General features: G+C 37.8%; 1 protein-coding gene across 1 annotated transcript in view; it reads right to left on the bottom strand.

The window, feature by feature from the left end:
- The window catches only part of LOC102808482 (uncharacterized), a 36,828-nt gene extending 20,415 nt beyond the window's left edge, over positions 1-16,413 (bottom strand). Inside the window, exons 1-3 of the mRNA XM_085495401.1 lie at positions 16,304-16,413; positions 15,070-15,108; positions 7,774-7,934 (exon numbers count right to left, since the gene is read on the bottom strand). Coding sequence (XP_085351527.1) covers positions 7,774-7,934; positions 15,070-15,108; positions 16,304-16,346 — 243 coding nt within the window. The 5' untranslated portion in view covers positions 16,347-16,413. The remainder of the gene's footprint in view (positions 1-7,773; positions 7,935-15,069; positions 15,109-16,303) is intronic.
- Positions 16,414-17,179: the final 766 nt, after the last annotated feature.

The raw sequence follows: 17,179 nt of genomic DNA, 5'->3' as shown, positions 1-17,179 counted from the left end.
TGCTTAGTGATGTGGGTGAGAACCCACCATGCACATACCTAGTAATGTGGTTAAGAACCCACCATGCGCATGCCCAGTGAAGTGGATAAGAACCCACCATGCACATGCCTAATGATGTGGGTAAAAACCCACCATGCACATGCTTAGTGATGTGGGTAATAACCCACCATGCACATGCCTAGTGATGTGGGTAAGAACCCACCATGTACATGCCTAATGATGTGGGTAAGAACTCACCATGCACATGCTTAGTGATGTGGGTGAGAACCCCAAATGCACATACTTAGTAATGTGGGTAAGAACCCATCATGCACATGCCTAGTGATGTGGGTAAGAACCCACCATGCACATGCCTAATGATGTGGGTAAGAACTCACCATGCACATGCTTAGTGATGTGGGTGAGAACCCACCATGCACATACCTAGTAATGTGGGTAAGAACCCACCATGCACATGCCCAGTGAAGTGGATAAGAACCCACCATGCACATGCCTAATGATGTGGGTAAGAACCCACCATGCACATGCTTAGTGATGTGGGTAAGAACCCACCATGCACATGCCTAGTGATGTGGGTAAGAAATCACCATGCACATGCTTAGTGATGTGAGTGAGAACCCACCATGCACATGCTTAGTGATGTGAGTGAGAACCCACCATGCACATACCTAGTAATGTGGGTAAGAACCCACCATGCACATGCCCAGCGAAGTGGATAAGAAACCACCATGCACATGCCTAATTATGTGGGTAAGAACCCACCATGCAAATGCCTAGTGATGTGGGTAAGAACCCACCATGCACATGCTTAGTGATGTGGGTAAGAACCCACCATGTACATGCTTAGTGATGTGGGTAAGAACCCATCATGTACATGCTTAGTTATGTGGGTAAGAACCCACCATGCAGATGCCTAGTGATGTGGATAAGAACTCACCATGCACATGCTTAGTGATGTGGGTGAGAACCCATCATGCACATACTTAGTAATGTGGGTAAGAACCCATCATGCACATGCCTAGTGATGTGGGTAAGAACCCACCATGCACATGCCTAATGATGTGGGTAAGAACCCACCATGCACATGCCTAATGATGTTGGTAAGAACTCACCACGCACATGCTTAGTGATGTGGGTGAGAACCCACCATGCACATACCTAGTAATGTGGGTAAGAACCCATCATGCACATGCCTAGTGATGTGGGTAAGAACCTACCATGCACATGCTTAGGATGTGGGTGAGAACCCACCATGCACATACCTAGTAATGTGGGTAAGAACCCACCATGCACATGCCCAGTGAAGTGGATAAGAACCCACCATGCACATGCCTAATGATGTGGGTAAGAACCCACCATGCACATGCTTAGTGATGTGGGTAAGAACCCACCATGCACATACCTAGTGATGTGGGTAAGAAATCACCATGCACATGCTTAGTGATGTGAGTGAGAACCCACCATGCACATGCTTAGTGATGTGAGTGAGAACCCACCATGCACATACCTAGTGATGTGAGTGAGAACCCACCATGCACATACCTAGTAATGTGGGTAAGAACCCACCATGCACATGCCCATCAAAGTGGATAAGAAACCACCATGCACATGCCTAATTATGTGGGTAAGAACCCACCATGCAAATGCCTAGTGATGTGGGTAAGAACCTACCATGCACATGCTTAGTGATGTGGGTAAGAACCTACCATGCACATGCTTAGTGATGTGGGTAAGAACCCACCATGTACATGCTTAGTGATGTGGGTAAGAACCCACCATGCACATGCCTAATGATGTAGGTAAGAACCCACCATGCAGATGCCTAGTGATGTGGATAAGAACCTACCATGCAGATGCTTAGTGATGTGGATAAGAACCCACCATGCTCATGGCTAGTGATGTGGGTAAGAACCCACCATGTACATGCTTAGTGATGTGGGTAAGAACTCACCAATGCAAATACCTAGTGATGTGGGTAAGAACCCACCATGCACATGCCCAGTGAAGTGGATAAGAACCCACCGTGCACATGCCTAATGATGTGGGTAAGAACCCACCATGCATATGCTTAGTGATGTGGGTGAGAACCCACCATGCACATACCTAGTAATGAGGGTAAGAAACCACCATGCACATGCCTAGTGATGTGGGTAAGAACCCACCATGCTCATGGCTAGTGATGGGTAAGAACCTACCATGCACATGCCTAGTGATGTGGGTAAGAACCCACCATGTAAATGCCTAGTGATGTGGGTAAGAACCCACCATGTACATGCTTAGTTATGTGGATAAGAACCTACCATGCAGATGCCTAGTGATGTGGATAAGAACCTACCATGCAGATGCCTAGTGATGTGGGTAAGAACCCACCATGCACATGCTTAGTGATTTGGGTGAGAACCCACCATGCACATGCTTAGTGATGTGGGTGAGAACCCACCATGCACATACCTAGTAATGTGGGTAAGAACCCACCATGCACATGCCCAATGAAGTGGATAAGAACCCACCATGCACATGCCTAATGATGTGGGTAAGAACCCACCATACAAATGCCTAGTGATGTGGGTAAAAACCCACCATGCTCATGGCTAGTGATGTGGATAAGAACCTACCATGCACATGCCTAATGATGTGGGTAGGAACTCACCATGCACATGCTTAGTGATGTGGGTGAGAACCCACCATGCACATACTTAGTAATGTGGGTAAGAACCCATCATGCACATGCCTAGTGATGTGGGTAAGAACCCACCATGCACATGCCTAATGATGTGGGTAAGAACTCACCATGCACATGCTTAGTGATATGGGTGAGAACCCACCATGCACATACCTAGTAATGTGGGTAAGAACCCATCATGCACATGCCTAGTGATGTGGGTAAGAACCTACCATGCACATGCTTAGTGATGTGGGTGAGAACCCACCATGCACATACCTAGTAATGTGGGTAAGAACCCACCATGCACATGCCCAGTGAAGTGGATAAGAACCCACCATGCACATGCCTAATGATGTGGGTAAGAACCCACCATGCACATGCTTAGTGATGTGGGTAAGAACCCACCATGCACATACCTAGTGATGTGGGTAAGAAATCACCATGCACATGCTTAGTGATGTGAGTGAGAACCCACCATGCACATGCTTAGTGATGTGAGTGAGAACCCACCATGCACATGCTTAGTGATGTGAGTGAGAACCCACCAGGCACATACCTAGTAATGTGGGTAAGAACCCACCATGCACATGCCCATCGAAGTGGATAAAAAACCACCATGCACATGCCTAATTATGTGGGTAAGAACCTACCATGCACATGCTTAGTGATGTGGGTAAGAACCCACCATGTACATGCTTAGTGATGTGGGTAAGAACCCACCATGTACATGCTTAGTGATGTGGGTAAGAACCCACCATGTACATGTTTAGTTATGTGGGTAAGAACCCACCATGCAGATGCCTAGTGATGTGGATAAGAACCTACCATGCAGATGCTTAGTGATGTGGATAAGAACCCACCATGCTCATGGCTAGTGATGTGGGTAAGAACCCACCATGTACATGCTTAGTGATGTGGGTAAGAATTCACCAATGCAAATACCTAGTGATGTGGATAAGAACCTACCATGCAGATGCCTAGTGATGTGGGTAAGAACCCACCATGCACATGCTTAGTGATTTGGGTGAGAACCCACCATGCACATGCTTAGTGATGTGGGTGAGAACCCACCATGCACATACCTAGTAATGTGGGTAAGAACCCACCATGCACATGCCCAGTGAAGTGGATAAGAACCCACCATGCACATGCCTAATGATGTGGGTAAGAACCCACCATGCAAATGCCTAGTGATGTGGGTAAGAACCTACCATGCACATGCCTAATGATGTGGGTAAAAACCCACCATGCTCATGGCTAGTGATGTGGGTAAGAACCTACCATGCACATGCCTAATGATGAGGGTAAGAACCCACCATGTAAATGCCTAGTGGTGTTGGTAAGAACCCACCATCCTCATGGCTAGTGATGTGGGTAAGAACCAATTATGCAGATGCCTAGTTATGTGGATAAGAACCTACCATGCAGATGCCTAGTGATGTGGATAATAACCTACCATGCAGATGCCTAGTGATGTGGGTAAGAACCCACCATGCACATGCCTAGTGAAGTGGGTAAGAACCCACCATGCACATGCTTAGTGATGCGGGTAAGAACCCACCATGCACATGCCTAGTGGTGTGGGTAAGAACCCACCATGCACATGCCTAGTGAAGTGGGTAAGAACCCACCATGCACATGCTTAGTGATGCGGGTAAGAACCCACCATGCACATGCCTAGTGGTGTGGGTAAGAACCCACCATGCACATGCCTAGTGAAGTGGGTAAGAACCCACCATGCACATGCTTAGTGATGCGGGTAAGAACCCACCATGCACATGCCTAGTGATGTGTGTAAGAACCAATCATTCACATGCCTAGTGATGTGGGTAAGAACAAATCATTCACATGCCTAGTGATGTGGGTAAGAACCTACCATGCACATGCTTAGTGATGTGGGTAAGAACCCACCATGCTCATGGCTAGTGATGTGGGTAAGAACCAATCATTCACATGCCTAGTGATGTGGGTAAGAACCAATCATTCACATGCCTAGTGATGTGGGTAAGAACCTACCATGCACATGCTTAGTGATGTGGGTAAGAACCCACCATGCACATACCTAGCGATGTGGGTAAGAACCCACCATGCACATGCTTTGGTGATGTGGGTAAGAACCCATCATGCACATGCTTAGTGATGTGGGTAAGAATCTACCATGCACATGCCTAGTGATGTGGGTAAGAACCTACCATGCACATGCCTAGTGATGTGGGTAAGAACCTACCATGCACATGCTTAGTGATGTGGGTAAGAATCTACCATGCACATGCCTAGTGATGTGGGTAAGAACCTACCATGCACATGCCTAGTGATGTGGGTAAGAACCCACCAATGCAAATACATAATCAAATCAATTTAATTGTTATGCAAAAATGTCAGCAATATGCAAATTATGTTTATTGTTATGCGTGTGCACTCCTTAGAAACATTGACAGCTAATAAATTGTATGTACTTGCAAACACCTAAGCTACAGTAAACTAGATGTTGGTGGGCATCCAAGTCTAATCTATTTACAAACACCTAAGCTACAGTAAACTAGATGTTGGTGGGCATCCAAGTCTAATCTATTTACAAACACCTAAGCTACAGTAAACTAGATGTTGGTGGGCATCCAAGTCTAATCCATTTACAACGATCAGAAAGTCAGATATCTCTGGTTACCTATGCCACAGAGCCAGTCATAAATTAACATTATAAAAAAACATTCCACAAAATAAGAAGTTCATTTCTATCATAGCATTTTCATGGTACATGGATGCTACTACATAACTTGCAGCATGGTTTGAATTTTAATTATTCATTATGCTGTGTGTTTTAGGAATGTTTAAAAACCCTGCAGTGATAGCCACAAGGCTTTTTATTAATGTATGTTTTGGAAGCTACAATTCATTATCAGATGACAGTAAATAGCTGATAAGACTAACAATAACAGCTCTAGGCAACAATAATACATTCCATTATTCAGTAAACAACTCATGAATGCATTCCGCTACAAGGTAGGAAAATATACTAAATATCAATTCAGATTTCAAACATCCTAACGTAAAAATAATATCAGACAATTTTTTTTTGTTTAAGTTAAAGAAGTCATGGAGAAAATACTGAATCTAAAGTTACTGAAGCAATTGATGTAAACATGTTTTGAGTAGAGACAAGTTGAACTTTAATATAACAGTGGCAAAATACAAATTCATATGAATCTTTCATCAACTCAATGATATACAGTCCTCTGGAAGAGAATACCCGGTAATCACATTGCTCAAATCATAACAGCTAATAATTGCTCCATAAATTCACATCATTTTGAAGAGAGTTTAATTGCATAGCTCTTCTAATCACTCATCTACTGTGTTTCATTTCTAGCACTTCAACCATTCACAAAATGCCTAATTATATATACTATTGGTTCAACGTGGCAACCAATAAATAATGGAGATATATAATATTTTAAGTGGCTACAAATGAATACAATTACCACCTGTCGTTTGAACTCTTGACCCAGTCACATTCCAGTATCAGCCAAACCCAACAACATCACAACAACAATCATACTACAGTGCTTTCCTTTTAATTGTTTTTTGTTGTACCAGATGACAGTTTTGGATTTTGAAATCTCTGTTGTCTTCCTGACTTATTTATGTGCTGACATACAGCGCATTTTGCCAGAGAAACAACATGACAGGGCTGTGTAACGATCTTCTTATTGTAAAAGCATTATGGCAAATGAGTGTACCATTATTCATTCATTTAGTGAATGAATCTCAGCCAGTGGCATTCCCAAAGGGTAGGGATCAACCCATTTTCATGATCAATCCAGGTAGGATTGGACTGATCATGAGTTTGATACAGCAACCACTATGGTGCATTGTTGTTGTTCTCTAACCAAGCATCAACTAAAGTGTAATCAATTCATCCAAACCACCTGTTGTTCACCAATAAACATCATCAATGGCTAATACTATATTATTTCACACTCATACATTTTAAGGAGAGTGATCACTTCACTCACCTATCACTTCTCCAAGTCAAGAATACTAATTAGATTCAAGAATAGATTCAAAACGGTATGAATTTAAAAACTGATACTGTTTTGAATCTATTTTAATAGCACAGCTCACATAATCACTCAAGTTACTGAAATTTTTAAATAGCAAACCCTTAACATTGTGTATTTATATACAAGTTGCTATAGAAATATGCTAACGACACAACAATCAACACAGAATACTGTACATGTAAATTGCACTTGAAATCTTGCAGACAAAATTTATGAGCTAACTGGAGACAGTGATCTAACAACTGATTTACTATCTCAGCAGCTTTGCACTGTTACACATATATTATATTTGTTCTATTAGTAACACATAAGCTTTAGAGGTGCATTCTATCAACAAAAAATGTTTTTTATGATTCAACATGCAATTTTAGGTTTACAAGTGCTTCTATTTGATATACGCTTTCAATTGTGCAAATACAGTATTTGTTTGTTACCATTTTTACAATAGTAAATTTAACATCGCATTAACAATTACGCAGTCTGCAAAAATAGCCCAGTGGTAATGTACACGAGAGAGATGTGTATATAGATAGATTTGGGCTGTGAGCTTTGTTTTTTTGAGAATTTTTCATCATTTTTCATTCTATAAAATAATGAGCAAAAATTGGCCCTGTGGTACCAAACAAAAAAACAAGAGACAAATGTCAGACCATAAGTCTAAGAAAATAATCTTTTGTATGTATTCGATGCAGCTTACATGTGCTTCTGCATAGCTAAATAGAAAGAGTTTTAAAATTTCAGCATTCTTTACTGAAAATATAATTATAAAGTTCAAAAACCACTTCAAAGTATTGCTCAAGCCACTGAAAATCATTAATTCTGGTAGAAGAATGGCTCATATAATTTATCACTTGTATCAAAAATAATCCAGAGGTGTTTATATTTAGCCGAATTGTCTGAAAAGAGTTATCTAGAAGAGTGCACCGGTAGTGGTCTGGAGATGCTGACGGGAAATTCCTACCACTTTTCTAAGAGAGTCTTAATACAATTTAACCCCATAGATATTTCACTTGATCCAAAAAGATTATTTTGTATTGCATGTATTACCTCATTCATTTTTCTGTTACTACTTTTCAATGGTGTTCTTTTACTTGTTGATAAGTCTTCTATAACTAAAGGGGATTTGGAAGGTACTTTAGCTTTCACTTCTTTTGTTTTTCGTGCTCTCATCTTAACACTGGGTCTTCTGTTGCCAACATCATTGACACCTGAAAGCAATCATATTTCAAATAAAGTTTGTGACTATTATACATTATAGCACTGGAAACATTTGAAATTTAATTATGATTAAGACATTCTCCACCAGTCACTGAGCATGTTAACTTTGCAATTAATATATACATTTGTAGAAAGAGTTGTTTTTATTATGAGATAAGTCGTCTCTCGCTGTTTGTTCATTCTGTTTTTAAGTTTTTCGCTATCATTTTATAAAATTATAATATCCAAAACATTCTCAGATTCGTTATTTACCCCATAGTTCAGAGGTTCACAAAAAGACAGTTGAGTTGAAGCTTTCTGATTGGTCAGTCTGACTGTTAGGTGTTAGATTTGGTGACTCAAAAACGTCTTTCAAAGGTTTTTTCTCAAAAAATGTTTTTTTTTCATGTTTTCTCCCATCTTAAATTAAAAATCTGAATTGATAATAATAGTATAGACAGCCATGAGTCAGAGCGGCAACATTACATGAATATTATAGAAACATTTTTAGCAGTAAAAATTTTAAACAAAAACGTGGAAAACCAAGCTGAAAAATAGAAATAGTACAAATGTACTACACATTAAATTATTACATTACTCTATTTCATAAAATCTGTAAATTCTGTCTTAACCTAGTTACATTTAATTTTATATATGCTGAAATAATTTACCTGTCAAGACATGTGAAGGCAAATTGATGAAAACATTATATTTCAAGCAGTCTGACCTGACATATAATGGAGTAGATTATTGGTTTTACATTTTTATCCAGTTCAATAAAATCTTTGTTAATAAATATTAACATTAAGAATACTAAGACACATATATAGACTCAAAAATGTTAATATTACCTGTACATTAAAGAGGTATGTGTAGAGAGATTAACCAACAATGAGAGATACAAGATGCTACTCGACTGCTTTAGGGGGTACGTGATCGATGAAACGTTACATTGAACCATAGATTATTATCACCTGTCCGCGTCCCTTTTTTTGTTTGTTGGGTGTAGTTGTCATGGCAACCAACACATCAGCGAGTAAAAGATGTCAAAGGTTATGTGTGAATACTATGTTAACTTGCTACATATTGTTTGTAATGAACTATTAGTGGCAAAGAAAACTATGCATCAATGATTTCCAGACAATATAGTATTATTAATGAAAATAGCACTACATTTGTATCGATAGCATATCCCTAGAGTGACAAAGTTTTATTGATCTGCTGCTGCAGGTAGAGTAAGATGTCAAACTTACTAAGTACCTACTAGTAAAATGTTTTCAAAATGTTGTTATTGGAATAAAACTACAATATTAGGATAAATTAAAACAATCCCTGTCATCCCTGTATGTAACCAGTATTGTGTTTGCTAAATTTAAACAAAATGAGTTTGATATACCTAAAAATAAAAAAATAAAATATGTTTCTGGTCAGTGTGCACAATAAAAAAAAAAAGAGTGCATAGTAATCTTTTTTTCTTATTTATTTCACCAATCAATGCCCCTGTTGATGAATTGATGAAAACTGCAAAATATGTGATCCTTCAAATATTTTAGCAAAAAACAAAACAAAAAAAACAACAACAAAAAATGTCTTATTTATTAAAAAAACAAAGACTTTATTTTTTGAGGCATTACTGTTGGAATAACTTAGGATGGCCATTCTCTGCATTCTATTTGCTAACAATATTCAAATTATGAAAATTTAATGTAAATTCTTGCTGGGAATGCTGTCAATGACAGACTAAGCAAACACTTCCAATTCACATCATCACTGAATGGAAGTTTCCTACTTTTTAACAAAATGGATGTCTTGCCTGCAGAAAAAAATTAATCAGTCTGCAGTGAATTCGCTACAGAGTTTGTGTTGACAGCATTAACATCATTACCTATCCACAATCTCAACATTTGATATTATATCCCTTATCTGGTTAAATCAATGTTAAAGTAGATGGGGTTGGCAGGATAAAAAGTATATATATTAGTCAGAGGATTGTACCCAACAGGTTTGCAAAGTCGGAATGCAACTTTAGAACATTTTCCTGTCACAATATTTTAACAAACTTTTACTTATGGCCTGATAAAGTTTGCAATTTTAGGTTTATTTTAACCATTTTAAACTGTTTCTTATATGAATGTTGACATTCAGAATTCATAGTATGTGAATAACAGATTAATTACTACTGTTATCAAAAGATATCTTGGCAATCAACTATACAATGTCAACTTCTGCTTACTTGCTTTCTACTTCTCTCTTTCCTCAAAGTACAACTATCAATCAATGCCACAAATATAATATAATATGTTGTGATGCCCTTTTTTCATAAACTGTTATCATATTTGAAGGCAGTTATGCACACCTTTCACACTGAAAAACTTGCTGCATCGAAACAGCCTTTTTTGATTTAAGGTTGATTTGAGAAACAATTTCTACAATGGGCTAACAAATAGAGAGTTGAACACATTGTACATGTACAATTGATGCAGTCAAGTCAACAACAACAACAAACACCAGCCCAATTAAGGTGACAATGATCCCCTATCATTACATGGTGACTATCAAAGCAATAGAATAACATAGAACCATTGTCAAGGTTATTATCTATAAATTACATACCTAGTATCCATGTATGTAAATGTGTCGAAATGGGCGTAATGCGAGTGGCTAGTGCTAGTAGCACTAATCCGAAAAAGTACTAGATCTAGTGCTAAAATGGCACTAGATCTAGCGCTAAAATGACACTAGATCTAGTGCTAAAATGGCACTAGATCTAGTGCTAAAATGTGCACAGTGCAAGTGGCATTGTCAACAACGTCGAATAATAGGAGGGGCATCAACAACCACTTTCATATGCAAACTACAAACAGTATAAAACATCGGCAATATGCGCGAGATGTCCATAGTAATACTTTCTTTATATAATACTGGATTCTGCCGTAAATTCGGCCATTTGAAAAATTGCCCTGGGGATTTCACGAGTGATGGGCGCTTATTTGGGGTTCAAAATTTCAAAAAATAATTATCAAATATTTTGGGGGGAAATTTTCATTGTATCCAACTACACAGACTTTCTACGCCGTCAGTTGGGCCACCCAAGACAAAAACTATTGCAGAATTAACAATAATTAATAATTCTTGCTGAATTAAAAAGTAGGCCACCTAGAATGTCATTACAGTGTCGTCCAGTGTCATTTTCAAATACATTTGTTTTTATTTTATTGGTAACAAAAGTATATTTTTAAACGACAAAAACGAACACAACTGCATTGCGTAGCAGCAAGCGATCACAGATGCTCAATCCGGACATGCTACGTTTCACAAACGTTGAATATTACTCAGTAGTGATTAAAATAACACACAAAAAATAAATTCGTTGATTCATCGTAAGCAAATGATTCCGATCGCATATAACCGCTCGATGCGGTAGGGTATCCGCCATGTTTCTCTTGCGTGAGTTGAGCTAAAAGGTCAAATCGCTAATTAACCAATCAAAATGCTGGATGATGCCAACGCGTTCAAAACACCATAGCTCATTTAAATATGTTAATGTTATTGAACGCAACTCGGAAGAGATTTGCCGATGTAGTAGTACGCTCTTTTGGCTTGGATTTTGGAGGGAAAATGGCATGATTTTTTTTAAATAAAAAAATAGTTGTTTTCAAAGATGAACTTAGCATAAGAAGAATAATTTAACATTGTTTTATACAGTGATAACAGCTCTTTGTCCAAACGGAGCTTACGCTAGTCACAATAAACACGCTCTTGAATAAAAACTTAAATAGACAGATTTAGGCGTCAGGAACGATTGAAATGTCCGATAAATTATGACAAAATGTTTTAAAAAATAAATTTAAAACCTGCCGAAAAATCGCTCTGGACGATTTCTTGGTCCCATTTTTTTAACGTGACCATACCACTGGGTTTGTTTAGCTGTGAAGGGTTAAAATACGTATTTTACAACCGGAAATTCAACAGACGAACTTGTTACTTCACATGTTTTAATTTTTAACAACTGTAACAAGAACAAGATTTCGAGAGTCTACAACAAAAAATCCTAAGGGCTCCTAAAAAATATTATTGCAGAGAAAGTGTCTAGACATATATAATATGGTCACGTTAAAAAATCAGCGAGTTTACATCATATTCCGTTAGTTCCTCCATGATACAAAGTACAATGTAACAGGATTGCGTGAATATGTATATGCCCATTCACAGGTCGCAGTACACACAAAATCCACCGAGCTTTACAGGGACCCGGGACTTAGACTAGGAGTATACCAATTTTTCATTTAGTTCACATATGGCATCATAATTTCATTTTCGAAGATCTATTTTCATTAAGTGTGGCGCCGACCAGAAATAAAACGGCACATCAGCGATTTAAAAAAAAAATCAACGCTGAATTCCACCATTTACATAAAGTTTCCATTCGCCAAAGTTGAAAATACAAACTTCCTCACAATACCATTTCATACAGTATATCTATTCACAATTTGTAAAAATTATGAAGTTCGACCTGCAGTTTCACTGTTTCAGCTAGTTTCCCGGCCGATAGCGTTGTTCCAACGGTCTAAACGACAAACGTGGACAATGACATTCTCAATTTTCCCACTGTTGCACATTTCCATTGAATGAAAGATACAACAATTTTACGTAAATATTAATTTATTTTCAGAGAATTACGGGATGTCTTGACGTCGTTGACAACGCGATATCAATGCCACTCGCACTATGTACATTTTAGCACTAGATCTAGTGCCATTTTTGCACTAGATCTAGTAGTTTTTCGGATTAGTGCTACTAGCACTAACCACTCGCACTATGTCCATTTCGACACATTTACATACCTCTAGTATCAGTCACAATCTGATTTTGTTTTTTCTTTTTAATATATTTTTGTGACAGGCAACATTTCTCTGCTTCTCTTGTCTTGTTTTGTATTAGGTGCTACTTGCAAGTACATGCGTACAAACAAGTCTTCCAAAACCTAGTACTGTGTGTTTGAAAGGCAGGGCAGACTGTATTCAGATTTAAACTGCTGAGTGAACAGGCTCAGGAAATCCATCCTATTGTACCATCACATTCATATAATGGCTGTTGTTTTTGAAGTATATAAGTTGCCAAGTTCAAATCCTACTTGGGAATTGACTACTGAATTCTATCATGGGTGGTGTGTATTTCAGACCCTATGTGTAGGCCAAAGTCACTGATAGAGATTCATTCACTTTGGCAGAATCTTGGTCGGGGTCAGAATGTGCTTGTGTTTATGCCAGTTTGACATTGGATAAAGACAAAATATGATAAGAAGGAGGTGAAATATCGATATCATATAATCTCAAACATGAAATATAATTACCAAATGAAATGTATGTATAGTTTGCAATTTGCACACAAAAAAGTCAGCAGAGACAACAATGTGACTGAGGAAAGCATGCACAATAATTACATTTGACAAGTGGTGACATGACACAGGCACTCAGATTCTTACATTGTAAAAGTACATATATGTCTATGACTGAAATTAATTATTATTAATGATCCAGCATACTGGTTTATGTGTACTTCCCATTAAAAATGTGCTTCCAGTAGAGCAGATAGTATATTGTATAATTTTAGCAGCTAGGATTTTTTGGAAGTTGATGATTTACAGCAATTCCAGGCACTGATTTGACGCTGAAGTAGTGCTAGATGTTGATAACTTACTACAATAGGTTACACACTTTGTTTTCACATTTACAGAAGTTGTTACAAATAATGCAGACAGCATGTCTACAATTTGAAGCGCATCAGAAGAAAGCTCCGCCCATAAAAGTGGCGGTACATTAGTTTTAAATTTCTCCTCCAATAAACAATCGAGGCTCTCAACTTAGTTTCGTACTTTGCGTCACATGTTATTTCAGTGAGAGGGGCGCATAAAGTGGTGGCACTGTAAAGAACGTTAGTTACCGGTAGTTATTTTACAGAACCAGCTGACCGACTGATCATGACAGAATTATTGATCAAAGTACCTGCAACAAATGTCTTATGAAGACTTCATCCAGTATATCAATAATGAAATTGAATACATGAAGTAGAATGAATGTTATTCGATTATTAGTTCTCGACAATGGGAACCAAAAGGTTGATGTGCCACCAAATAAGGCAACACAAGATCAAACATCCGGGGAGGGTTGCCGCCGTACACAAGTAGTTTTTGTCTAATTTCCCGTCCACAAATGCATGGTCACAATGTTTTATAATATTCAACATAGTCTATAACGTTGTCAGTTTCCTGGCAGTATACTCTCGTGGTAACAAACAGTTTGACGATATTATAGGCTGTCTGCTTTGAAACACCATTTCGATCTCCAATCTCAACAAATGACAGTCCACGAAAAAACAAATCGACAACTCTTGTTCTCACTTCACGTTTTTTTGACTCCTTGCTTCTCCATCGTGGTGCTTAAACAACTTGGACAAATGCCGATTTGTGAACATGCAATCAACACAATGACTGACCAAAAGTGAATGAAAGACAGACGTGCCTCAAAGTCTAGGTGTACATGTACCTAACTTTGTAGCAAAAATAGAAAACGTTGTAGGCAATATCTGTCAATCATTCCTCTGATTTGCAGCCGATGTTTATATTTCTAGTTACAACTTCTGTAAATGTGAAAACAAAGTGTGTAACCTATTCTAGTAAGTTATCAACATCTAGTACTACTTTAGCATCAAATATGTGCCTGGAATTGCTGTAATTTTTATCCTACTAGCCCCATGTACTTGACCAGATAAAGGTTAATGACATTTGCGAAACAAAATTTTGCAAAGGTGGAATTTTCACTGCTACAAAATTTAACAATATATAAATGTTTGTGCACATGTGTTTTATGGTGTACTTATGTATATAAACTGAACACAATTGGCCCTAAGATGTCAGAAAATGGGTTTAGAACATAATTTTTGAAAACAAACACGACCACTTGCTAGTCAGGTTAAATAGAAAAGAGCCCAAAAGTTCTCTATAAGATCATATTTATACCAAGTTTGAACAAATTAATCCAAGTATCCGAGCTAATAATATTTAAAGTTGTTTTGTCAGCAAAATTTAGTTGAAGAAAAAAAAATCTAATCTTAAAGTTATACTAAGTGAAATTATTTCAGACTTACCTGGAACATGGACCAGTGAACTGTTTTCATCATCGCTGGCTGAATATATTTACATTAAGGTTAAAACACACAACAACATCATATTTATAAATATTTGGAATTTATAAAAACTGGTCAACTTTGTTTTTATTAAATATAGATTACTGATTATGGTAAACAATCATGATAAAACATGCAAGTAAAGTAATTTTGGGGGAACCATGGTTAAGGTCTGGAGGTGCATTTGACTGGGTATGGTTGGCATGGCGATCACATATTACATTACCATATTGATTGAAAGATGGTCACACAGTACAAATTTGAGACCTATTTTTTTTTCAGTTTAAGGTTATGACCTTGGGTTTTGAATGGACCATGTAAAATTAGTACATTCTGCATAGTTGAGTTGACAATGGTTCTAAATGTAAAATATCAAATCACAATCCCATGATATGTAGAACTGCTGATAAAATATTGGACAGACATAACATAATTGATTGACAGGTCGACCAACATTTCAAAATAACTGAAACAATATTTTTTTTACTAATTTAATTGTAAAAGTTTATATTGTAATTATTGATACTGAAAAATTATGCTGATACAAGACAGATTTAATTATCATTCAAAACAGCCACTAGAAAACCATAAGTTGTAACACAACTAGTAATCCCAACACTCATTGCGGAGTACATGAATGAATGACAATTCAACACCAGTGCAAATGTAAACTGTTTGACGTCTAATATTTATACATCTCTGCTAGTTTTTATCTGATAAATTTCATGGAGCTCATTACAAGTGCTATAAATTTAGTATACTAGTATTTGCACAGACATTGAATAATAGTGTACAAAATTATCCTGTTATGTTCTGCGCAGTTCTTCCCTACAGGTCGAACCTCATCGTCGAGCATAATGAAAAGGGAAGCGGCATTTTGTGAAAAATAACTTGAAATCGAAGACGAAAACACGGAATATCGCCACATAGTGTCCCATAAATACGTCAGAATATTTGTTCGTCCAACGTTAGCATTTTTAAAATAAATTTCAAATTCGATGTCATGTCATGTTGTTGACAAGCTGGAACACGAACGATCGTACGAACACGGAACTGGGCAACAAAACGCTGCACACCGAACGTGAACACATTGTTAAAGACATCTGACTAATTCCAGGCCTACCTTTAGAGACACTACATCCATCGTTCGCAATGCGGGATCATTTTTTAGAGTGTTCACCATGAAAAAGGATACGATCTTTAGTCCAGTAGATTTCGTACGATATATCGTCCGCCATGATTTCCGAATAGACCGCCAATGTGGTATGCGCATGAGCATAAAGTTTGTTGTGAAAGGATGCATTGTGGGTATGAAAAGTTCTAACACGCACTGATATCGGTTTGAGGTAATGTTCGTCTTTCGCAGCTTTTTTCAATGATACGGAAACTTGGAATAACTTTTTTTAATCTAGATTTATCAAAAAGTCGCAAAACAAATGCACAAAAAACGAAAATAAGCACAAGTGGAACTTGGGTTTCAAGAAAGCATGTGGGAGGTGCTATTGTACATTATACTATGGCATGTTTCAGTACAGTATTGACACAGTCAGTATTGAAACGCTCGGAACGTTTCTTGGATAATAAAAAATGACCTAAAGTAGGATCGGCATAGTTAGTCAGTCACCGGTACATTCACCCACCACTCGTATTATGCCAATCGATCACCGGATGGACTACTAGTATTTCAAGTGCAGCGGGTCCCCTAAAAAAAAAACATTGGGGAGGGGGTGCCCAATCCAGCTGAAACCCTTTGTGTCAGCAAAATTTGTCCATCAAAATGCAGGAAATAGTAATTAAGAGGGTCTAGATTTCAGATGTCGCCCCTCATGCAAAATTTCAGATGCCGCGCCTATGCAAAATATGCATATTTAAAATACTGCACAGGCTCAAACTATAAAAATGTTGTTCAAGTTGATAAATAAATTAGAGCATAAATCCGGAAAGTTCATTAAGAGGGAAGAATTTCCAAGAAAACAATACCATGTAAATTGACAATGTCACTTTAATACCAGTAGTATTTAAATTTTATTTAAGATCAGAAATATCTGATATTCACAGAAGTATACCATAA

Source organism: Saccoglossus kowalevskii, chromosome 21, assembly GCF_978046115.1.
Source record: "Saccoglossus kowalevskii chromosome 21, keSacKowa6.1, whole genome shotgun sequence".
NCBI lineage: Eukaryota > Metazoa > Hemichordata > Enteropneusta > Harrimaniidae > Saccoglossus > Saccoglossus kowalevskii.
This window is presented reverse-complemented; position numbering and strand designations above follow the sequence as displayed.